We start from the raw sequence: 25,930 nt of genomic DNA on the forward strand, positions 1-25,930 counted from the left end.
TGTGGTCAAATTTATAATACTAAAGGACCTTTTCAATTGGACTCTTGATTATGTACATAATCAAAAGGAGCAAGATTCATCATTGATCACTATTCAGGTGTCAACAGCAACATCACTCACCTATCAAGTAATTATTTTATATGTATCCTTTATATGCAACTGAATACATGCATGTGGCCTACTTCGAATTGAAATATATTGAAGATTATGTATATATGTTATTGACAAGAAGTGCTGTGTAGAAATGTCTCTACTATCATCTGCATCTGATTTTTTATTTAGCTTTTAGATCCATATTAAAACTATTACTATGTTAAAGGGGGATGATGGAACTTCGACCGCACAATCCATTCCTCATTTCAAACCGGCCCGGAGTATGAGGTATGCGTAGTTAGAATTTGCGTTTCATTAGTATTAGTGGATATACTTTATTTGGTTTGAAACTAATATTTGCAATACGGTTAGAAAAAGTGCAAAAAAATGCAACCACCTAGATGTATTTATCTCCCATAGACATGCAATAATGAAAGTAAAACCTACCCAAAAATATACTATGAAACTGAAATGCATGTAACCTTTCAATGTATGCAAGTTTTCTGTTTTTGTTAACCTTTAACTTTCTACTCAAAGCAGAATACATTAAAATGAAAACATTACAGCATAAACTAATTTGGGAGGCAACATTTTAATCACTATGTTTTGCGGGATATCACATCAACTCCATGTGACATCTCAGAAGGTAATCAGGTGAATTTTAAATTATATATGTTGAAAATGTCACATGTTCCAAGTATGACGTGATCTTGCTAAAAATTTTCAAATTGTTTCACAACGACTAAGCTCATCATTTCAGGTCAACAATTATAAAACAACTTTGTCGAGAAGTACTTTGTGAGTGTGAGATCAAAGATTGTACAATTAAATGTGCATGACAATGAACTCTTTTTTAATTAGTGTTTTGTCCAAGAAATGTACCACTGAAGCGGTCGGAATGGAAGAGACACAGAACAGAGGTATACATAACAATCTGAAATATAATTTACCACCACATCAGATTGACATTGTTCCTATGTTTTACGTACGCGAAGTAGCTTCTATATTTATACATGTTGCTTTGAGTGGAAAAGAAATTTGCTGGGTTTATACATCGTAAAAATGCTTTGTTTCAGCTTTTTTCATCTTGGTCTTGTGGTCAACACGTCCAACTCCACTGTTTCAAAGAAAGTAAAGAAAACCAGGGTAAAGAACAAACCAGTCTGTTTAGAAGTATTTAAGGGGATATTTTAGCTGATATTACATTTTAGTTTTTAAATCCTATCTTCTGTATGTGTGCTATAAATTGAGCATGTTTTTATTTCAATCTGTTAGAGGCACAGAGGAAGAAGGAGCATAAAGACTCCAACGACAACAGAAACTAATGATGTCGCTTGCCAAACAGATGTCACTATGGAGCAACTACATTTTGAGGCACAGCATGGTCCAGTCGAGACTCAAGAGTTGTGATGCAGATGTCCAGTGGCTGAATATGAATGTAATTTCACAAAGGAGACATGAAAAGTAACCACGGATCATTGCTACATTGCAAAACATCACCTAGATAAGACATATCGGAAATGTTTGCAGACCGGATGACACAATCTAATCCCTCTAAAAAGTGTTCAGCGATGAAACATTTAATTATGCCAGTTCCTCCAAATCGTGCAGAAATATCACAGCACAAAATAACTGAAGCATCTACGCAATTTATTGACAAATCTGCTCATGATCTCGACTTCAGTATTCCTACTTTGGGCTAGTTGTCCACCACCATCGAATTGCAAACCACAGTACTGCAGGACTATTGGCTTTTAAAGGAGCAAAAATACATTGTTTTTGACTGCTGCCTGTTAGAGATTATATACATGATAAAATGTTATCATAAATTACATAGGAGGATATGTGGAGAGCCATTGGTGAATTGTACTTGTGTAATCAAAAAGGCACCAACCTGAAAATCCAGGTCAGCTGTGTCCACCAACTTAACAGATTTTCATGGTCAGAACAACCTATGCCTTGAAAAGTGCCTGCTGGAAATGTACTTTGTTGATCTGCTTTGCTTTGCAATGGATCAACGTTTACTAACATTTCAAGTTTCTGTCAATTTGGGGGACTTGAGTACCTTGCTAAAACACAGTACTACAAATATGAGAAGGATTTCTAATTCCCTGCTATTAGCCAGGCCTGGAAACCCGAACAGATTGACAATGTACATCCTCTTGTGCCATGGAGAAGCAATATTTCATTAAATCAAATCGAACTTCGGGAATCCAGGGGAATAGAAATATAAGCGATGGCCACTGACAGGCGCATTGGAATAGCAAAGGCTGTGCGAGAGCAGTTCCCACACATACAGCATCAATTTGATTTATGGCACGTAGCAAAATCAAATTTCTAAAACAATTTCAGCTGCTGGAGGAGCTCAATAACTTGGAATGGATCTGTAGAAATTCTACTTGAAAAGTGGCTGTTATTGATGCCCATTGTTCCAACATACACTTTTTGAGAGAAAACACATTTCCACGAATGTGGACATGGACCTTTGACTAAGGAGCGGGAGCGTAAGAAGAAGTGGTTGTTGTTAGGTTCCCCTCCTCACAGCGCTGGAGAAAATTGTGCACAACAAAACACTTTCCAGAGACCTACTTGCCGAATTCCGCCACATTGGAGATTTAGAGGTGTTCCATAATATGTGCTTAAAGTATAGGAAAAAAAGGTTGCATTTCGGCATAGACGGTATGGTGGCCAGAACAAGACTCTGTACTTAGGCACAACGAGAACCTTCGGAGGGAACAAGCAAGAACTGTAGGAACGCTCGGGATGCTTCGTTAACACATGGTGTTCACAAAATGAAGCAAACAGTGGCCAAGCCAATGTTCCAGGAAATGGATTTTGAATTTGTGAAAGACATTGAAAGTGCTCGCCATGCATACGCATGGAATGGCTCAACAGTTTTTTCCCAGGGCCCGGACTATGCCACACAACATTGCAAAAGAGGTTAATCCTCCAAGACTTGAGCTGGTTCAGAGATTTACTTCCAGATTTAAAGGCTTTGTAGCTGTCTTCACAAACATTTTCACAAGCAGGTTTCAATATGTTACCCAATGTTTGGACACCATCGATAAAAAAAATTATGGAATGGTATAACACTTGCAATGTTAATGTTCAATAATGTATTTTTATTTATTTATTTTTGGTGATGTAATTGTATTAAATATGCATAAATGGTTTAATTTTACCTTTCCTTTCTTTATATTGCTTTTCCTCTGTCATTGTAAATATATTAAAACCTAAAATGTCATTGTGATTATTTGAAGTACGTGCCTTTATTTCAAAATCATGAAATGTTTTTGCGGATTGAAATTCTTGAGACATATGCATTTTGATTCTGTTAATCTTTTTTTAAAGTCTGTGTAAAGGAGACCACTAGGGGGGTGCATACCTAGATGGACACGTGAGGAACGAGCTCTGTTCCAAACCGTTGGGCCTAGGAGCTTGTCGTCTTTCCGCCGCCTCCTGCAGCGGAGACAGAGTATTGAGAGCTGCAGCCCCCGCTCCTGGAGCAACATAGGAGCTGAACACGCGCCCCCCCCCCCTTACAGGGGGAACGCGGAACGCACCATATTCTTGGGCGCACCCGGACCAGAGAAGGCCCCACACTACGTGCGGAAGTGGCACACTCTACTGGCCAGGCGACGAGGGAAACAGATGAGACCCGCCGAGCTCCACGTGGGCAGTGAGGATCCCCACTCCAGAGCCCCAGCGAGTTTGGCAGGCAGTCCCGGGTACGAGTCCGGACTCTCCAGGATTAAGAAAAAACGTCCCCCTGAGCTCATGCAGCATGCAGCATGCCAACGGGCACACCACCAAGGCCGGATCCGTGGGCTCAGCCCCCCCCCCACAGAGACCATGAAGAAAAGACATCAGCGGACCCCCACAGGCAGCCGCTGTGGGAGCGCGCTGCCTGCTGGCCCATGGGGACCCCCCCGGACCCTGCAGGGCGCAGCCAGGGCAATCCTGAAAGGAGGCCCCATAGCGGGCCGCCACCCAGTCTCAGTAGGAAGGAGGGTCCAGGGGGAAGCAGGGAAGCCTCCCCGGCGTGGATTCGGCCTGGGGACCTGCAGGTGAGAGCCCCCGGATCACGAGGAGGAACGAGGGAGAGCGACGAGCCTGGTGATTCGGCCGCGTGTCCCGGCGTCCCGCTTCCCTCCCCGTCAGCACCGCACCCGGCTGGGAGAAACACTGCACCAGGGGAACCCCAGAGCCGGCGCGCATCGATCCCGAAGCAATCAGGGGAAGGAGAGGGCTGGGGCTCGCACACGTACAGGCTCGAGCAAACGAACTGCTACAGAGAAGCCTCCCTCTCCCTCAAAACAGATGCGATGCTCATGAGAAGCGGGAGGGGTCGAGATCCCACTACCTAGAAACCCAACAGCGGTGCTCTTTGGTGAGGGGGTCCCAGAACCACAGCGACACGGCCCCATCAGGAAACTGACATTAAGGGGAACCACCACGGGCCTGCCCGCTCCGAGAGACCAGACCTTCAGGTCCCAAGAGAGGTCACCCCCACATCCAACTCAGTGCTCCACAGGTCCGAAAAGAAGACCTGGGTGACCCCCCGCTCCCCCAGGAGTGCTGAAGCGCAACCCCTCAGAGGTGACCCTTATCAGCCCCCCACTGGCAGCAAGCAAGACACACGCCGCAACACCCCAATCGTAACACCGCCACCCCCAAAGGGTCCACACAGTACTCCTTGACCTAGACATTGTGGGCATCCGGGAAGCGGACATGGAGAGGACCCGGCCAAGAGTAGCCCTGACATCTGCTTTGGGAACCAGGAACCGGAACGACCCTGGAGAAACCAGACTCAGGACCCCCCTAAAGGGAGAGCACCCTTGCAACGTTTTTGGAGGCCCCAATGAAGCCCCAACGAGGAGTCTTCCAGTGGGACCAGCGGCATGGCATCAGGGGAGGACCCCCCCCCCCGCTTCCCCACTCACCAGGAATGATCTAAAGGACCTTTTGCAGGAGGTTAAAGCAATAAGAACAATCCTCTATAAGCGACCTCAAATTCAGGGTGCACACGCTCGAAGAAAAGATGGAGGGTATGGAACACAACCACCTGCAGGTAGATGTCCTGGATATGAAATACGAAGCCAGACTCACAGACTTGGAATTGAGGAGGACATGGTTTTAAAGATGGATGATTTGTAAAAAAGGGAGAGGCCTAACAACCTGTGAATTCTAGGAGTGAGTGAACAAAGAACTGCAGCGGAGGTTGGACGGAAGGTGCAGGGTCTCAATCAGCCATTTACCCTGGAGGGGGGCCCCAAGAAGTGCAGCTGGAAAGGGCGCACAGAGGTGGAGGTAAAGGAGGCTCAAGGTCCATTGTGGTTCTCTTCCTCAGATACAGAGAGAAGATGGAGGTTTTGGAGAAAGCGAAGCGGCTGGCAAGCTGCATTTTCGAAGGAGACACGATTAGAGTATTCCAGGATCTTTCGGCAATGACACTCACCCGACGAAGGGAGTGCCGACCACTCACACAATGGCTCTCTGAACATGACATTAAGTACAGGTGGTCCTACCAGTTTGCTATGTCCTTTGAGAGGGGAGAGGTGAGAGGTGGATTACAGTGTGACCGGAGGCAAGGAGGCGCTTCAAGTCATCAAAAATGAGGACGCGACAACGGAAGAGGATGGTACAGAAGTTGGGCTCATGGAGCGTACATGAGAACCCAGCGGCCCCTGGGCTCTGAAGAAGAAAATGAAAGGGAAAAGGAAATGTATGGAACCAAACACCCCACCAACATGAAGGGAAGTGTCACGACCCTCGCCCAAAACCCCCTCTGGCAAACCCATTGGCCAGGTTGAGTCAGGACTCGGGCCTATAGGGCCTGGCATCTTCTTCAAAAGCCCTCATGGGGCCAGCCTTGGCGCCTATGGCGACAGGCTCATACACCATGAACAATGTGCTTGGGAACTACTTTATTTTATTGTCAGCCAACATGGAGGCATCCACATAGCTTGGTTCCTAAGAACCAAGCTATGCGGTCTAGTGTTTTGGGTGTGGCAGGCCTGGAACTACTTTCCCTGGTACTACTTTACCCGGGCTATATAAACCACACCCTGACTGCAGAACATGCTTTGTGTTACTTTGCATCTTGCAACATGACGCTCACCGTGTCCAACTATACCCCCGAACCTCAGAGAAGCAGAACCTGCATGGAGACAAAAGGATCATCATTAGCGGCAGCATCTTACCTGCAGTCTTCATCTTTAGTTACTCGCAGCTCCTGAGAACAGCTTTCCTTGGATCTGCACGCCTCCCGGATTGCACAACCTGAAAGAGGCAACATTAAGAAAGCAGAAGAGACATTGCAAATTACGAACTGCTCAAAAGGCTTACCTGGCTGGTAGCCTCTCGGCTGGCACCACTCCGGAAATTCCACACGTGCTGAAGAACACTGCGACGTGCAAGGAAAGAAGATAAAACAGGTTAGCAAAGGCAAGCCTTCGCAGCGCTGCGCATAGCGCTTACTTACCGCATCATAGCGCTCTTAAAGCACCATCATTTACCAGCGTGGCTCAACCAAGCCAGTTCGCCGCGCTGAAGCTCTGCATACCTAAGGGAGAAAAAAGACATTTCAAACAAAAAAAGGCATGCAGGATAGCAACAAAACTGAAGAACAGCAATAAGACCTACCTGAACAATATCAAACGGGCCGGCGTCAGTGAAGTAACTGGACCGCACTCGCCCATGAACGACAACGCGCCCCTGCAAAGGTGGCAGGACGGAGAGCACGCCTAATTCTACCACAAGGCAGAACCTTCCCCGCAGACCACATCAGGGCAAAGCTGAGAAGCATTCCAGCGAGTAACCCAGCTGGGTGGCGTCCCTGTGGATACCAGGTGAGCGTAACAGGAAGGGCGACTAGAGATCTTAGCCCGATTCCTGCGATTTGGGTTCTAGGTGCTTCGTATGTGAGAGAATCTCCGCCGTGGGGAGGTCTGGTGTCATTGGGGACAATGGTGGGGCACCGTTTCTCATCCCACAGTGGCTTGCCCTAGGGCAAGCGTCTCAGGCGAAGGGGGGAGGGCAATGAGGATGGGGGTAGGGGGTGATTGGGGGGGTTTCATGTTATGTGTTAGAGCTGGGGTGATTGGGGGGTTTTCATGTTATGGGTTAAATCTGGGTCGCTGAAGAGGTTCCGGAGGCCCCGGGCCAACAAGTGCACAGGAAAGGTGGATACACCCTTTTAAGACATGATCTAGGGGGCCGGGTCGAGGCCCTCAAATTGGGGACTTTAAATGCTCCCTGCTGGGAAAAGAGATGAAGAATTCAGAATTAGACATGCTACTAGTACTGGAGACCCGGACGATATCAGGGGAAGAGACACGGATCGCAGGGGCCCATATAGGTCAGATCTTCTGGGGGGTCAGGGCCGGTTAAGAAGGGAGGAGTGGAGATCTTAATCCATAAGAGGCTCAGATCATCTGAGACAATGACGTGGCACAGAGCAGATGGAAGGGCGCTGGTGGTCTCGGGAAACCTAGACAATACCAGGTTAACAATAGCTACACTATATTGCCAGAACACTGGCCAGATGCAGTTCCTAAGGGAAGCCCTAGGGGAGGTGCTTGACAGGGTAGAGGGCCTCCCAATACTGGGGGAAAGTTTTAACATGTGGGCCGAAAGGGGAATGGACCACAGTGGCGGGATTATCCCCACGGGGAGTAGGGGCAGCCTAGCAAAACTGGGATTTATAGACTACATGTGGAATAAAGGACTGGTTGATGTATCGAAAGACACGCACTCGGGTACGAGGGTGTACAGATTCCACTCGGCAGTCCATGGCTTCAGGACTAGAATAAGACTACATCTTCTTGGGACAACAACACATCAACAGAGTGTGCACCAGTGAAATCCGCCCAGTAAGCTGGTCGGATCATGACCTGGTGATGACGGATCTAGCACTAACTGGGTTGAAAGCCAAAGATTCTTCTTGGCGTTGCAACGATTTAATCTTGAGAGATCGGGTTTTCGAGGAGGAGATGGAAGGGGCCATTAAGGATTACTTTGAGCTCAATGATACGGGGGAAGTGGACAGGGGGATGGTATGGGATGAGGCGAAAGCAACCTGGAGGGGCCTCCTTATTAGAGAGGGTGCAGCTAAAGAGCGAATTAGGACACTGCAATCCCAGAAATCGAGGGGGAAAAATCTGCCTCCTTGAAAGGGCAGAGGGAAAGGAGGAAAGTGAGCTGGAGGGTGACCTGAGGGCAGTGATGGAAAATCGCCAGGAACCGAGAGGTATTGAGATCTGTCGTATACTGGCCTTCAATACCTGAAACAGAAATACTATGATAAGGGAGACAAAGCGGATGCCTTGCTGGCTGCAAGACTCCGTGGCCAGCGAGCTGAAAGATAGGTTGCAAGGATCCGGGGCGAGGGTGATCACACAAGCGTGAGGGCTGATGCAGTGGCAGGGAGTTTGCCACCTTCTATGAAAAGTTATATGGGGAGAGAGGGGACCTCTGTCGGAGACGAACTGGAGTCCTACCTCAGTGGGGTGACTCTCCCGACACTCCAAGCTGGGGAGCCCTCTGCCCTAGACGTGCCCATTTCGCAGTAGGCGGTCCTCAAGGCGATAGCCGGGTTGAAACTGGGAAAAACACCAGGGGAGGATGGATATACAGAGGGCTTTTATAAGTCTTTTGCAGAACTGATCTCCCGCTTTCTGGCAAGTTTATTTACAAATCTAAATCGCCACGGGGAGGGGGCACCCCCCAGCATTCGGGAAGGCACTGATTACAGTCATACATAAACCGGATAACGACCTGGAGGACTGCAGATCCTATCGCCCCATCTCCCTGGTAAATGTAGACGCAAAAATCTTTACCAGGATTCTTGCCACGAGAATGGAGGGCCTAATGACAAAACTCCTACACCCAGACCAGGTGGGTTTCATCCAGGGCAGACAGGGGGAGGACGGCATGCCTAAGACACTGCACCTCATCAGTGAGGCACTGGGGGAGGCAGGGAGCCCAGTCCGGGTGGGTATAGACACAGAGAAAGCGTTCGAGCGAGTGGATTGGGGTTTTTTGCAGGGGGTGCTCCAAAAATATGGGTTCGGAGAAGGGGTCCAGCAAGCGATTCAGGCCCTCTACGACAGCCACTCGGCCAGGGTCACAGTCAATGGATGTTTGTCCCGTATTTCAACTACAACGGGGGACAAGACTGGGGTACCCCTTATCACCCCTGCTATTTGCCTTAACAATGGAGATCCTAGCACAATATCTGAGGGACACCATACAGGTGAAGGGCATTAAGGCTGGAGATAGTGAATTCAAACTTGGGCTTTATGCAGACGATATCATGCTGCACGTAACACGCCCCACCCAGTCCATCCCTGCAGCTATGAAGGTAAATGAGGAGTTTGGGAGGTTCTCAGGGTTCAAGGTTAATATAGCCAAGTCAGTGGTTTTCCCCTTTGCTACAGCCCGAGCTAGTGGGAGAACCGGAATCCCTGGGTCTCCGAATTCAGACAGAGGGGATAAAATATCTAGGAATTAATATAGTCAAACCAGATATGGTCCTAGCCCAGACCGACTACCCTCCCCTATTTGATCGCTTATATGCTGAGATGGAAGTCTGGGCCAAGGGCCACTTATGGATGGGGAAGCTCAATGCGATCAAAATGAACTTCCTTCCAAGGGTACTGTATGTGTTCCAGATGCTCCCGATTAGGACCCCAAGTGACCTCCTCATGGAAGCAAAGTGTGAATTATGGAATTTATTTGGCAGGGCAGGAAACCGAGGGTGGGGTATGAGACGCTGACCCTCTCGAAGGAGAAAAGGAGGAGTAGGCCTTCCGATCTGCAAATGTATTACAGGGCAGAACAGTTAAGGGCATTGGCTCCTCACCTACGGGAGGATAAGGACAAACAATGGGTTTACCTGGAGAACCAACACCTGCTCCCGGTAACGGTTGGAGAGTGGCTTTGGGTCCTCAGAGAGAAACTCCCAAAACGCGTCAGGGAACACCCGATACTGGGAACCATGTGGGAAGCAGGAAGGAGAGGGTGACCAGGTGGCCTTCGCCGATGAGCCACATTTGGTCACCTCCGGTTAGGGACGCAATACCCAAAGTGGGGCGATACCAGACCTGGTTCGAGGCTGGGCTATGTAGGGTAGGCCAGCTGGTAAAGAAAAACATATTTATCGGCATCCAAAAGCTAGAGGAGGCACTGGGATTGGGCTCCCTATCGGTTCTCCTATACCTGTAGTTGACGAGGGTGATTATGTCAGGAAAATGGAAGCTATGCGTCCAAAAGGGACTGGACGGGAACGCGGACATGAGGGGCCTTATCTCTCTCCTCTATAGAGCCCTACTGGAATCTAGGGAGGGGGCTATTAACGGGAGAGGGACCTGGGCTCAGACCTAGGAAACGACACTTGGAGCAGGCTCTGCAAAAGGGCTTTCAAAACGTCAATTTCCTGCCAATATAAATTACATGCAATTTCCTGCCAATATAAATTACATGCAATCAAGTTGCTACATCGGTGGCAGTACGGCCCCTTGTCACTTTTTAAGAGGTTCCCCACAGTGAATCCCCATTGTTGGCACGGGTGTGGAGCCAAGGCTGACTTCTGGCATATTTGGTGGGCGTGCCCCAGGGTGCGGATGAACTGGTAGGGTGCGGATGAACTGGTGCGAGGTCCCGAGTTGATTAAAGAAGCCAGATGCATCCAATATGACATGGACCCTTACCTGGCCTTGTTTGGGCTAGAGAAACGAGACGAGCACTGGGATACGTTGCCACCCCTGGAGCATTTTCTCCTGTTGGCGGCAAGGGCCTGTCGCGCCAGACACTGGAAAAGGGGGCTCCTCTAGTCAGTACGGGAATGGTACACAACAGCCAAGGACATTTATCTCATGGAAAAAATGTCGGCGGCGATCCATGGAAGCAGCTCCCTAGTAGAGGTCGAATGGCTTCAGTTTCATGAAAGTTTCTGATACAATTAAGACCACTTGATGTGGGCAAACGGTCTTTGACCTGGCCAGACACTACTTTTCCGGATAACAGGTTAAAGAAATGGTACACTGTGAACACTTGGTTCCCCAGTTTGAGCCTCCCACGAAACTATGTGACTAAGCCCAGATCTGCTTGATCGAAGACTCTTGAGAATTGAAATGGGGGTGGGAGGAGTTAATAAAAATCCCGGGCGATAGTCATCTGGTTTAATGAGGGTCAGACACCCTGTGTGGTTTGATGTATGGTGATGACAACTGCCAATAAAAATCAAATAATCAGTAAATAATGCAATCACGTCTTTGAACATTTACAATACAACATAAGCAAGATGTCATATTGTTCGAATTTATTGTGAATACAGAATAATCACTGCACGGCCTGCATTTCGCTAACACCAAACGTCAATGCTGCTTCCAGGCAGACTGTCACAGACATCCTCTTTGACACTTCCTCTCCGGACATATGGACTACCCACATGGTCTCCGTCTTCTCCCTCTTTGTTGCCCATTAATAGTAGCACCAGATGGGAAGTATGCTTGTCTATTAGAATGGGCCCCTCTGGTTGACTCTCACCCCTGCAATCCATGCAATTCCTGGCACTTGCACTCATGGCCTCCCCTTTACAGTCACCTAGCCCATGTTGCTGTCTCCCTCCGCTCTACCCTCCCACCCCTTTCACCTGCACGCTCGCCTCTCTACACCCCACACACCATGGACCCTAGCAAGAAGTCCCAGTTCCAGCTCCACCTCCTCATAGGCATTCTTCCTTTGCTGACCTTCCCCCAGAAGCTCAAGGTCTCCGGAGCTCTGGTCCTCTCCAGGCTGGACTACTGCAACAGCCTCTTTCTCAATTTCCCCCTTTCCTCCCTTTGCTTCCCCACAAGCTAATTCAGAATAGGGCGGAAAGACTAGCCCTCAAGCCTACGTACTGCATCTGTCAGGCCCCAAAATCTCTACACCGCCTCAAGGTGGCAGCAAGGATCGAATTCAAGACCCTCTTCATCATCCACAAGGCCCTCTTTAGCATCATCCCTTATTCCCTTCACCACTACTGCCGCTGTGACCGGTGGCCTGATCACCATGAATCTCGCAGGATCCACGGGAAATTGCACCAAAAGAGCAAGAAAAAAAAACCAAATAGATTGTTTGCCCGCATTCAGTATAGCTAGAAAAGACCAAACCCGAAAGTACTGAATTAGGTGAGTGGGGTGTCCCTCGCATACAGGAAAAAAGAAAACAAATGAAAAGCTCGAATTTCAAAATGCGGCTAAGTGGGCCTCGGTATTTCGCAATTAGAGCTTTTCGTAATTCGTTATGATCACATACAGTCATGCCAGGACCATCCTCCCAGTCAATACCAGCACCCCATTTCGCTGCCTTGCGGTCCCCTGCTTGATGGCTCACATACCACCCTTGAGATCCACCTGTACTAGCACTAAGCCTGAGGTTCTCCTTGGCTTCCCTTAGCACTTCCCTCCCGGGCCCTCCTCCAGCACTTGTCAACCCCTCTGCTCTTCCTTCCATCCCTTTCTCCAGCACCTCTCCACAATGCACTTGTAAATGCCACAAGGCCTAGTAGGACAACGACAGTATATTACGGTTTTGCCATTGTTATTTCCCATGTTCTGGTCCCATCAAGCATTGTGAGCCTTTGAAACACAATTCTGTATAATGAAGAGCCTTACAGATTCTCAATAACATAAATAAAAACTAGATAAATACACCACATTGAATTCCCGGCTAGCAGAAGTGGTCTCTTCACGTGGGACAAAAGGATAGAGACACAATAGGTAGGAGTACACAGTGTTTTGAAGCCTCACCTTGTGGTGCGTTTGGCTACTTGTCAGGAGAATAAACACACAGGAGACCTATGTAGTGTGAGCACGCAATCTCACCCAGAATCGCCTGATGGTACACAGGGCTGCTTCATGTGCGTAAGTGAGCATGAACGGATATGCAGGAATTATACTAAGAGGCATACAATATATGTGAGAAATGTAGGTAGCGAACAAACGAATCAAGGGTGGAACAGGGACTTCGTAATGAAGGTCTGCAGGAGACTAGGCGCAGGGGTATGCTTTAGGCCATGAAAGAGTGCAGCACGAGTGAGAAGGGGGTATGGATTTCCTATTCATACAGTGCAGAAATAGCCCAAGGGCTAACAGCAATACATCATTTTCTGGTGCGTTATTGCTCTCCTGTTGAGGCACATATTGTAAATTGCTGTTTTTAACTGTCCTTAGTTTTCAAAACCACGTGTCAGAAGCAAGGTCTTATGCTGTATTTTTTTTTGTGGCATTCTTTCTCCAAAACGTAACCTACCCCTCTCTTGCTTAGATCACTGAATACAGGTTGGCATTGTTATTTGTCCTTGAATGAAACGCACCAACAGTTCAAAGGGCACAATGTGTCGAATAGCCACAAAGAATTGGTACCACTGACTTTATTGAAAGTGGACATACAAAACTTCAGATCTGTTGGGAGCGGTTCTGCTAGACATCGAGAGAATGGAAAATCCTGAAATGATGTAAGCGCAGCTTTAAAAAATATTTGGGCGCTTCAAAATGGCATGTGTGCTGTGGGCTTGATGGCTAACTATGACGGACGAATATACTTTTTGACAAAAATAATGCACATCGTACGTTATGTTGAAGAATATAAATGCTGCACGCTATAATCACCAGAGTGTTGCACTTGCGGTTTGTTGTGCCTTTCACAAACATTCAGTGCAGAGTTGTGGGTTGTTAGATGGCCCATATTGTGGTGATGACTCCTAACACCTGCACCAACAACCTGTGCTCAGGCCAATGATGTCTACACCACTTTGTCCCGATGCATATCCGAGTGTGCAGCCACCATTGCATCCCTGGGCACTGTTAAAGACGGAGGGCAGAATCTTTTCCCTGTGCCCTTCGGCTTCCTGGGTCCCAGGGGTGATCTGTTCGCTCGCTACTCTTTACACTTGAATTATAATGCCTGCGGGGTGTGGTTCAACCCAAGACGTTCCCATCTCTATCCTTAGTTTCAGGTAGGGGCTGCTATGGGAAACTGGTGCACCCTGGTCTGACTCCTATTCGGTGGTCCGGCTACTTCCGTGCACTTCCCTGCACGTTGTGGTGTGACCTACTCAACCATCTTGACATCTGTGTGTTCATTCCATGTGGTGTGGTTGTTGCTCATTCTTTTTCGCCTGGTACTGAATTATAATGTAAATTGTTAGCTAGCATATTTTAATGTGTAAATTCATTATAAAATGGCTACTGAATATATTCTTTTATGTACATAGCTATATTGCACCATTCTGTGCATGCCATAGTTTCCAGCTCCCATCTGATGGATTCTTCAACATTGGACAATAATAATCAATGGTACTTCTGTGATTAACATTATGTGGAACGATCGCCGGTGACCAATATATTCTTTAGTGGTTGCAGCAATAAGGAGCAACCTGTCAGCGTTTATGATGTGAAAACGAGCCAATGTGAAGGTATTTCTTTTGAAAGTGAAACGACTCCTTATATTCTGAAACACCATGTGCGTTTGAAAAAAAGAAAAACTATTTTTTTTAAAATTCAGCAATGGAACCGAAGGAGAAAAGGGAGCGAGAAGAAATTAAACATGGGGATTAATCCATCGCTGAAAGCAATCAGCGTTTCACGAGTAACTTATATAAAACATTCGAAGCATGCAATGTTCGCTAGCTATAACTTCTATTGGATAAATATATAAATATCTTTCGTGGACATAATCTTCTATTTTGAGCGTTATGTGAAAAATAAAAGGTACTTATAACTTTGCAGAGTATGGTTTTCTACAAAATAAATGTTTTCTTCTCCTATTTGTGAAAAGGAAAAAGTTTCGCACTGTGAGGATGGGTGCGTTTATCTTCCTGGTTCTGCGTTAGGTATTATTATGGCATGGGTATTGACAGGGTACGTTTGGCTACGCTGGACACAAACTTAATGAACATAGGTGGAGCATATCATTTGGACAAGTGATGTCAGTTTGAGGGGCGGGCTATCTATATTCTCGAATTTAGGATAATGTATCAACGGATAAGATTAGCACAAGATGGCAGCACCCAACTCATTTTTGCATGTGTAAATGTGAGGAAAACGAAGGTAAGATGCACATGAAATTTTTTAAAGATCCATTACAGTATGCTTAATAAGAAATGCCAGATTGTTTGGGACAATAACATTTCTGAGCGAACTTCCCCTTTAAGGTGAGGGCCAGAGATCCTTGGTTAGACTGTTTCCTTTATTTTAGGCAAGGAAATCCTCATCAGGAATTAGTGAGACGTTTAGCCAGCCTTTTGAGTTAATAAAATGGTATTTTCGAAAAACCTTCACAAAGTTGTCCACCGCACATTTGTGACCCCTCACATTGCTCTACCATGTATGAGTTTTATCTTCCTGGTCTCCTGGGTGTGCGTTTCCCCAATGACTATTTATTTTATACTCTCCCTCGCTCATCTTCATGACCTGGGTCGATTTTTCCCAAGACGAATTTTCAAATCTACTCCTCTCCCACTTTGTGCATTACATGTAGCTCTGTATTTCATGTAGCGCTGCCTCTCATGAACATGGTTCTCATTCTGGACTTGTATCCAATACTTTCTTTGCATTAACACAGACTGATTGTGTTCAAGCTAGAACAAGACCATTTTAACTGTACAGTAAATCCCGTTCCCCGTTATTACCTTCTATTCAGAGGGGTAACATCACCGATCAGGTCTGCACTCTTTCGGCTTCTTCTTGGCTCAGCGGCCCACTTGTCATGCTGTCTGTTTCACATGCTTTTCATTCTAGTTTTCCGAATCAAACTTGCACTGTATCTCAGCTCGGGAGTGGGTTTCTACCGTTCGTAGTATTTCCACTATTCTGTGGGCGGACAGCCCACCACCAATGCTGTATGGTCACGCCACCACCAAACTCTTCAATCGCACTGAGTTTTCTTCCATTCTCATGCGCCCATCTCCCAGCATCTTTGGCTCTGTGCCAGAGCTCGGCTAGTTTATGGGGATTCTGTTTTGCTAGAGCTCTGCCTCCTTCTGCTCTGCTACGTACAGAGAGCATCTCCCGGTTCTCTTTTTTCCAGGTTTTCTCCGCTTCTCGCCCTCTCTCATCGTCTCTCACTCTCTTGTCACATCCCTTTTCAGCATACTCAGCACAGTCCATTGGAGGGAGTGATTAAAGAGGAATAGTCCTAGTTTCTTTATGTGGCCAGCATAAGTACTCTTCATCCTTATGGAATCACTTTGAGGGCATTATGGAGTTCCTCACAGGAACAGGAGTCCTTGCCCCCAGTCCCCAATAGGGAGAGCAGGGGGAGCGGGGGGGTAGAGTCTCTCCGGTGAGGTCCCACTTGCCTCAAACCCTAGGGAGGTGTTGTAGAGTGGGCTCACCTCACTAGCTTCACAGGGGGAGGAGGGGCACCCCCATGCTTGGGAAGAAGGGACGAATTCCTACAATCCGTCACATTCTCTTGCTAGACTCTTGGGGGCACTGGCCAGCCATTTACCATTCCAAGTGAATACCTGTGCTAGCTTTCCATTTTGTTTTACCATAGCAAGTGATAAAGCTTCTGGGGTTGTTTACATACCTTTATCTTTTTCAGTAGTAACATTTTTATTACATTTTTATGCGTCAAGGACCCGCTGTTGGCAGCAGATTATGTTCTACATATTTATTTTTTACAACATAATGAAATTTTGAGTACAATGTACTGAAAATGGCAGTGCCTTGCATTTCCACCCGGTCATTCGGCCATCTTGCTTTTTGGACAAGATATTCACTTTGACAGAATGCAGTTTGGATCCCTGCAAAAGTAGGTTATCTGTTGCAGGGCAGCTCTGAGGACACCAGCCGTCCAGGATTTGACAGTCCGGACAAGTTTGAATGTTGAAGATGCATGCCATAGGTGAAGTGGGCAGCCCCCAGCCCAAATTTGAGGTAAAAGAAGGGGTATGGCAGAAGTTCACCAGATTGTTGACTGGACCCAAGCACCCAAGAGAGAAGCACCATGCTGAAGGCACGGAAAGCAAGGCACGGAAAGCTACTGCAGAGGACAAACAGCATTGCCAAAGCAGAGACCCAGTCAAGCCCTGCCTCCCTTGCACACTTCAATTCGACCCTTAAACTGGTGGAACCAAAAAGTCCAGACTCCTGCATGTGAAGTCTGATCTAAAATGTTCCAGGACGATACTGTGAGCTGTGCAACTTTGGAAAAGACCTATCCAATGCATTGGTCAGCATAACGAGTGGGAGCTTGAGACTTTGTAGGTTGGCAATTGTGGCCTAAGACCATCCCTCATGCTATGGCTGCTCTCCTCCATGAAGCAGAATCTTCTTCGCTCCTGCGTGTCTCACCTACTGCCCCCTAATGGGGGAGGCGGGGGTTTGAAGATCTTTGCTGTGTCCTCTGTTTCTCTCATCGTGGGCTCTGTTGTGACTGCTGTCCTGAAGTGCTTCTTCTGGCCTTCTTTGGAAGATCTTTGGAATCTTCCGAGTGGAGGCACGGAACCACCATCTAGCCAGAACCAATCGTGAAGCTCTACACCTGGAGCCCTTGAGTCCCTTGCATCTGGACCCTAGCGGTTGTCACTGAGAGAACAGAAGTAAGGGTTGTAAGTGTACAGACGTGGACACCTTGCTACCGGTGTCCTAGAGAGGCTCAGCTACACCTCCCTGATGATGCCCAACAAGGCCGAAACATGTGTCTGGGGTTCAGAGAGTGCTGGACTGCCCTCGAGGTTGGGACCAGACTGGAACGCAAATGGGTATTTCTCCTGTGTGAAGGGTGCAGTGAGCAAAAACGTGGTTGTAGACCCTCCAGAGTAAAAGAAATTCCATAGAACAGGATATTTGACCAATGTTCATTCTCAGTCGAGGGGCACCCACACTCTTGCTTAATTTGCAAGTGTACTTGTCTGTTTTCACCCCCCTCCTCTGCAATAGGGGGCGGTTTAATTCCCAACTTTCCCTTGCATGATCGTGATAGATAGTTCTGGCCAGGATACAACCCCCTACCGTAAACCCTAGTGTGGAGGGATTGAGAGGGTACCCGTAACAATGTGTAACTTACCTATTAAACAACAAAAGTGCTTTATTCCGGATCTGTGTCCGGCCTGGGACTTGGCCAAAGCGATTGCTAAAGGCGATGTTAATACTCAGTCGCCTAGTGAGGTATTTACCTACAACTTTGATTCTGTTGAGTCACTAGGCCTACTTACCTGGTAGGAAAGGGCAGCATAAGCCTTAGGGGCCTTCCAATTAGAAGGCAAGGTATATATTGAGAGAACGCGAAGAAAAAAAAACTGTGGGCTATATCCCATCAGATATATAGAAAAGGACTGGGTAGGCTGAGAGCAGCGCCTGGTGGGGCATGGCTAACTGCGTGGCAACCACATCCAATTAAAAGTGAAGGCATATTTTCTTGCTGTAAAGAATGGCTGCAGTCCTGTACCAGAGGGTGGAAATAACCAAAAGTATGGAGGACGGGATGGAGTAGAAGTTCCGATTGTGTTGAGGGAAGAAGCAGAAACCAACATGGATAAACTGCTGAACATGGTCTCTGGCAGAACCAAAGCAATGCTAGGGTAGAAGCAATGTCAAATCGGTAACTTACATAAAATACAAAATGAAAAAAAGAGAATGCCCAAAAAGTCAATTTAAACATTTTGAATCTGAAAATGTAGAATAAAAATGTTTTTTAAAAAAATGCAAAGGCTGGCAAAGTTAGATGAGTGTTGGGGCAGTCAGGAGATGTACTGTTTAGTAGGAGAGGATACTTGGGTTTGGGGGAAGATGGGGGAGCTTCACCTCAGCTTTAGAAGTTGATTTAAGTTCAGAAAAGATAGAGGAAAGGATGTTTGGAGTTGGGTGAACTATTGTGCATTTAAAAACAAAATGTGTGACCATTTATTTTTTTTAAACATTCAATTTTAAATTAGATTTTATCAGACTTCTGTTTAATAGGAGAATCTGCTGCGAACATTTTGGGTACGGTGGCACACTATGTTTTAACTTCAACAGAAAAATGTCCTAAAGCATGGAATCGATGTGTCTTAGATGCCTTAATTGATGCAAGCATTATAATTGAAATCTTAATAATGAATCCAGCTAGGGCCAAATTATCCCTTTATCGATCCGACTGGATATATACTCAAGAACAATGTCAAAAATATGTAGACTTTAATATCACATTATTTGGCCTTAAAAACCTTCGAACAATGGAGAGTTGTTTAGTAAAATGTCCCTCTAATTATACTAGAATGCAACTTTTAAAAATACGAATTAATCTATGTCCAACTAATGACATTCTAGCAAGAGGGTTGAGTTCGAAAAATCAAAATACTTGCCCATTCTGCAGTGATCATACACAAATAGAGACCTTGTTATATCTGGTGGTTAAATGTCCAGCCTTGAATACCATACGTAGAAAATACATTAACATATTGCTCCAATTTAACTACCATAGACCTAAACATGAAATATGGTGTATATTATTTACTAGCCCAAGATCTGCAATACAAATAGCACTTGCCCAATTTGTGAATGTTTTATTCAGAGAGACAAATCTGATTTAAAGTATTTTCAAGTGAAAATATTGTTATGTATATTATGAGTATTAGTCTTTGTAACTTATCTATTAGGATGAAATTGGTTTATTAGATTTCTAAGGCTCACTAATTCCTATTTTAATGATTGTATAAATCAATGATATTGTAAAAGTGATATAATTATGTATGCATGTATGTATATATGTATGTATGTGAATTGAAGACAATTTGAAAGGTTGAATTATTCAACCAAATACATTTTCTTAAAAAAAGATGTAATTAATATATACGGCAAGGCTATTTGAGGTTTAACATTTTTTTTCATTCAAGATTTAAAGATTCAAGCTTTCTATTTTCAAGATTTTCACACAGAACCATCAACTCGGACAGGCAATCAACTGCTAGTGCAGGAACCACAGATGAGAGGTGGAGAAGGGGTCTAGCTTTGAGTGTACCAGAGTTCCAACAAACATGATCAATTAAAGATGAGAAGATAAAACAGCATCTTTATTAAGATGATTTAAGAAATACAGGTTTATAACTTCAGTACAGAAGGGTAAAGGCATGGTACAATTATCCTCTGCTGAAATCTTATTTAATGTGCCCACTCAGTGCTTACGTGATGAAGTCCATGAAGCTTGCCAGAGGCTCATAAGACTGGTTCCTCATGTGCCGGAACTCTACCACCATCTTCTCCTTCAGTTTGTCATCAATGACAGAGACGGCCAGAGGGGACGCCTCATTGGCCAGGAAACTGCCATAGTCTGTACTCTGTAGGTGAAGCTTCAAATCTGAGTATCAAAAAGAATTACACAAACATCAACCAACTAGAAAATGTGTGCTTTTTCTATACCAGATATATATCAAAATGAGCTGCCACTTTATATAGTTAGTGGAAAAAATAGTCTGGCTAAGAAAAATATACTCACCTGAATACAAATTAATTATTATTGTAATCATTAATTGTTTGTATCCAACTAATGTTCGTATATGGAAAAAAAAAACTAGTTGCAGGGACGCTGAGGTGAGAACTTAATGCAACAAAACCCCTGAAATTCAGCTAAAGCCACCTTAACTTTGCAGCCCCTATTGCGCCTTCTGCCAGGGCCAGGCTAGAAGACTACCAGGCCTTCGCCCACTGTCCATTTTAGAACACTACCAGACCACTCGCCATGGCCTTTGGCTATGGCCGGTGGGCACGGCCACTCTATATTTTAAAACACCTGAAACCCATCGCACAAAGACGTTCATCAATCATAAACTGATTTAAACCTGTTTTGACAGTGGTATTGTTTTTCACAAAAGATTGCAGTCTTTGAGAAGTAAATGTTTTTAGACAATGTGGAGTGAGATTACATTTGCCAAGGATCACACACTTTGGTTAAACAGCGTGCTACAGGTCCCTTGTTTTATGGTCGGTCTCTTGGCGACTGTTGTGATACATTGCACAATCCCAACTACTGCATTTAAGCAGCACGGAAAAGGGGGGAAAATAAATGTCTGGCTGCAAGAATAACATATGCCCAAGTCCATAACGAAAAAGCTAGCACCCATGAACATATGCACAGTAAATGAACATATATCTTAAAGTGAAATATACAAATGTAGTTCAATTGACCTTCCCTTTAGAAGAAAATGCGCAATACAAAATAGCATTGGACTTTTTTTTACTTTTAAAAAAGTAATGAACACCAGAAAAATAACCTGAGAGGAAATGTTGCAGTAAATATGCTGGCAAAGTATAAAAAGTGATCACCTGAAACATTCTCTGGAAAACAAAAACCCAATACGAAACAAGTGCTTGTGGTCTTGTGGGTAAGCACTGGGAGCATGACAACCAGAGTAAAATTCTGGTAGTCAGTCAAATACTTGAGCAAGCTTGCCATCTGGTTTATAGTGATTGTTTCGACAACAAAAGTTTTGAATGCAAAAGTTGACAAAAATGCATTGAAAAAATATATTTTTTTATGGGGGGGCCCCAACCCCTGTTTACCCCTTAACACCCATTTTAGTTTTAAAAAAAAAACCTTTATCTGCAAAAAAAATTAATTTTTTCGAAACCTTTGCATTCGAAACTATTTTTTCGCAACAATGCCTGGATACCGCTTGCCAACCTAAAATAAATAAAAACACATTGTGTTGCGTCCGCCCTCTGATAAAAAGTTACGCTGTCCACCCACATGTGTCCTTAACTTGTGCTCTGAAAAGCAGCCACAATCGGGGGGGAAAATAACTGCACCAATGGCCAGGATTGTAAACTCTTTTGCCACATTGTGGGCAAATACTCATGACTTCACGTGCCTTCATGTCCCCTCCTCACCCCCATGTCTGGCTTTCAACAATATTCTGCTTAATAAGATAACTTGAAGTACACATACCATAGTATCACCCAATATATAAACCCTTATAGAACTATGTTAGGTGTACAATTGTGGCTATTCCCCTCTTGATTGGGAAACTACAAAAAAAAGAGATTATTCAGCAAAAGGCAAAGAAATTGTCTCTGAGTGCAGAACATTCAAGCACCGACAGTAGTATGGTTTAAAAAAAATAGAAATGCGTATGACATGTGTTTTTTTTAAGTGTGTTATGAGATATTTAAAACTAAAAACAGACCACCGGGGGGGCACAGGGAAGCATGGCCACCTGAGTTAGGGCTCTGGCTTCCACCAGCAGTAGCAAGATGTGAAAGAGCAGAGCCACGCCGACCCTCGAAAAAAGTAAAATATATGCAGCGGACAGTGTCTGGAACCCCCCCCCCGACAGACTTTGGCGTCAGTGGCCAGAGTGGTACCAGCGGAACATAGTGCTGTGTGTCAGGCAGTGGAGAGCATCTGTCATGCATTGAGGGGGCCTGTGGCTCTGCGCGAGCCGAAACAAGACCATCAGCGGTGTCGGAGGTGGAAAGCCCGGGGCAACAGTGCCGTCCAGAGGCAGGGACAGCTGGGAGGGGCTCGCCAAGGAATCTTCCTGCAGCGCCGGAGAGCGCTACCAGATGAGATGCGGTACACCAGAGAGGAGCAGCCTTGAAGCCACATGGTAGCGGAACATTGAGGAAGCAGCATAAGGCACCCACTGATTATCGCATCCCGGCACCTCTGGTGTGGAGGGCCCGCCGTGGTGAAGTGAAGACAGAGCGGAGACAGTGGAAAACCCGGGCTGGCAATGTGAATTGAGAGAGCAACAACTGGGCATGTGGCAGCGAGGCCCTGGCTCCGTTATAAGGGGAATTGATAGGCACATAAGGAGAGACTTATCCCTGCACTGGGGCTGAAGGCCAGGTACTGTGGTGCACGACCTGGAAGCTTGTAGTTTGGTCAGGGGGACTTCAAGGAGGCTGAGAAGGCTCCAATAGCCTTAGTTGGTCGGGTCCCCCCGCCCCGTGACCAGTGGGCAGAGGCAGATCCTGACACAGCAGAACCCCCAAGCGGGCGGCTGCAGCACTGTGGAAACTGAGAAGGAAGAGCGGCCCCAGGCCCAGAGAAGAACATTGGAGCAGAGGTGGCATTTGACCAGGGTGCGCTTCTAGAGCGAACCCGTGGCTACCGAGGGGTGAGTGCTAGCTGGAGGCAGGATATTAGGGCAATACCCATAGTGGCCTGGCCCCACCCAACGAGGCACGGCCCGCCTGGCGGAAGGGACTTGGAGTGTGGTGTTTACAAAGGCCATTACAGGAGACCACAGCAAGACCAGCTGCACCCAACCACAATCGGGGTGTGAACTCTTAAAACATGATTTAACATACAGAGACTTTCACCAGCGCCAGAACCCGAGATCATGCAGAAGGGAGAGCAAAGTGGAATGCACGGCGCAGCATACGAGGGGAAGAGTGTTGGCGGGCATAGACATGTCACATTTTGCTATGAAGTAGACTATCATGGCATTCATAGGGGACTTACAGGCAGCCCTGGTAGACCTTACAGGCAGGATGGGGACAGTGGAAAGAAAAAGTAGAGAACCTGAGAACCTTGCGAACAATCAGCTCAATGCAGACCTGGTTGGAATGTGTCTAGCTGTCCAAATGACTGAACTGGAACTGCACGAGGAGGAGGCGACGCTCAAAATGGATGCCCTAGAAAATAGGGAGAGGTGGAATAACATCCGTAGACTGGGACAGAGTGCGATGGAGAGACTCCTGCTCAAGTGGAACGTAAGGGGCATGCTATCATTGACCTGTTCGTCCCAGAAGGAGGTGCAGTTGGAGAGAGCGCACAGAGGGGGCAAGCCGTATAGACGCGGTCCACGTTCAGTGGTGGCCAGGTTCTCTAGGTACAAGAAAAAAGCAGAAGTGCTAGCCAGAGCTCGCACAAGACAAGACCTGGAATATGAAGGCTTGTGCATAACGATTTACCAAAAACTGTCCAATTTGACACTGTCCCGGAGGAGAGATTGCCGAGCACTCACAAAAGGGATTGAATGAGAAGGGGATCCGGTACAGATGGGCCTACCCATTTGCCTTGCATTTTGAAGTGGAAGCTATAGACTATCGGATTACCTCAGCAGAGGCGGCAGAGCAGGCACCATGCCACTTAACTTCGGTTGACGGAGAGACGCTGGAGCGACAGATGGGCCCACCCAAGATGATGGATAAACAGCCTGTCCCGGCGTCGCAGGGGACAGAATGGGCACAAGTACAGGCATTTGCAAACCATTTCTATTCATGGTCCATTCAATGTCCAACACACTTGTGTCTTGTAGCTGTGACTCTCTGTTCTTATTACAGAGAGAAAGAACAGAGTCACATCTACAAGACACAAGAGTGTTGGACTTGACATTGCAAACCATTGCTATGATGGGTATAATGAACACCCATGTTTGTTGAAATTGTATTAGTATGAAGATGACTTGTATGAGTGAAATATGAATGATGGGAAACGTTTTGTAAGGTTGAGCATATATTTTTAGAGCATTATTGATGTATAACTAAATACCTAACATTTCTGTTATGTGAAATAAATACCACATTAAGAAAAAAACTTTTTTTGAAAAAATCATAAGATTCCTGTTATCTTTGAACCTATTGGTCCATATTCTATTTTTTGTTCATGTATACTCACCTGGAGGACCATAGGGAATGACCAGGTCCTCTTATATTTTTTGACATTTGAATGGACCATCCTCGTGCCAGGGCCCATGAACACGAGAGGAGAAGAGGGTTTGACAGTATACACCAATGACTGATGGAAGCGTTGGCTGGAGAAACCGGCGTGGCACAAACAAGGCAGTTGGTTAGGGGGTGTTTGTTCTTTGCAGAGAAATTATATTGCCAGTTGCAAGTTTCAGTTTATTTGGTTGGGGTTATTGTTATTTTGGGGTGTTTCACGGGTATCACTGATTGTGGACAATGCTGTGCAGCAACATCACAATATACAGAAGGGGAGGTGGGGAGTGTATGCAGGCGGAATGTGTGGGATGATTTGGGAAGAATGGGCGATAGGGTGAAGGGAGATCAGAGGGGGGGGGCGGTGAAGTTAGTAATGGCCACCCTGAATGTAAAAGGAATGAACCCGCCCACAAAAAGAGGACCCTAGCTGTGAATTTTGCAATGCAGCCTTAGTTATACTATTTTTGCAAGAAACTAGGCTGGTGGAGGGGGGTGAGAGAAAGCTGCAAGGGGCAGGAATTGGACAGGGCCATTGGGCCTCTGGGTCGGCCAAGTGGGAGGGTGGTGGGGGGGGTGTTGAGTGTGCATTATACTGCATAAGCAATGCCAGTTACTGGGGGTGCGGTTACAAGAGAGACTACTCATAATACAGGGCCTGTTAGAAAGGGTGCAGATAGTATTGGCAGCATTCTATGCTCCAAACCAGTGTCAGGCACAATTCATCCAGGGTGCTTTGGACAGAATACTCACCCAAATAGGGGATCTTTTCATCATTGGAGGTGATTTTAACTTGTAGGCGGACATAACAATTGATAGGCAGTCTGTCAAGGACCCAGTTGTCCAAGAAGGAGTAGAAAGGGAAGAGCACTTGGGCAGTTCCATCACAGCGAGGAGACTGATAGATGGATGGAGACGGTTACAGCTAAGGCAGAAGGTGTACACTTTTTCTTCCCCCTCACTCCACATACACCAGAATAGACTACCTGTTACTAAATGGAGACCAAGGGGGGCGGATTATCAGTAGGGACATCCGGCGGGAGCGGTGGTCTGACCATGATAGAGTTGATTGAATTAGACATGGAGAGGGCTAACCGCTAACAGGGCAGAGAGTAGGTGGAGATGCAATAAATCACTGTGGAGGGATACTTTTCTGAGCAGTTATCTGGGGACATCTTGGAATACTTTGAGATAAA

The 25,930-nt window shown here is 46.2% G+C and overlaps 1 protein-coding gene across 1 annotated transcript in view; it reads right to left on the reverse strand.

The window, feature by feature from the left end:
- The window catches only part of ATP6V0D1 (ATPase H+ transporting V0 subunit d1), an 874,674-nt gene that overhangs the window by 648,675 nt on the left and 200,069 nt on the right, over positions 1 to 25,930 (reverse strand). The window contains exon 2 of the mRNA XM_069603998.1: positions 20,253 to 20,424. Coding sequence (XP_069460099.1) covers positions 20,253 to 20,424 — 172 coding nt within the window. The remainder of the gene's footprint in view (positions 1 to 20,252; positions 20,425 to 25,930) is intronic.

Source organism: Ambystoma mexicanum, chromosome 1p (genome assembly GCF_040938575.1).
Source record: "Ambystoma mexicanum isolate Mex_15411 chromosome 1p, UKY_AmexF1_1, whole genome shotgun sequence".
Taxonomy (NCBI): Eukaryota; Metazoa; Chordata; class Amphibia; order Caudata; family Ambystomatidae; genus Ambystoma; species Ambystoma mexicanum.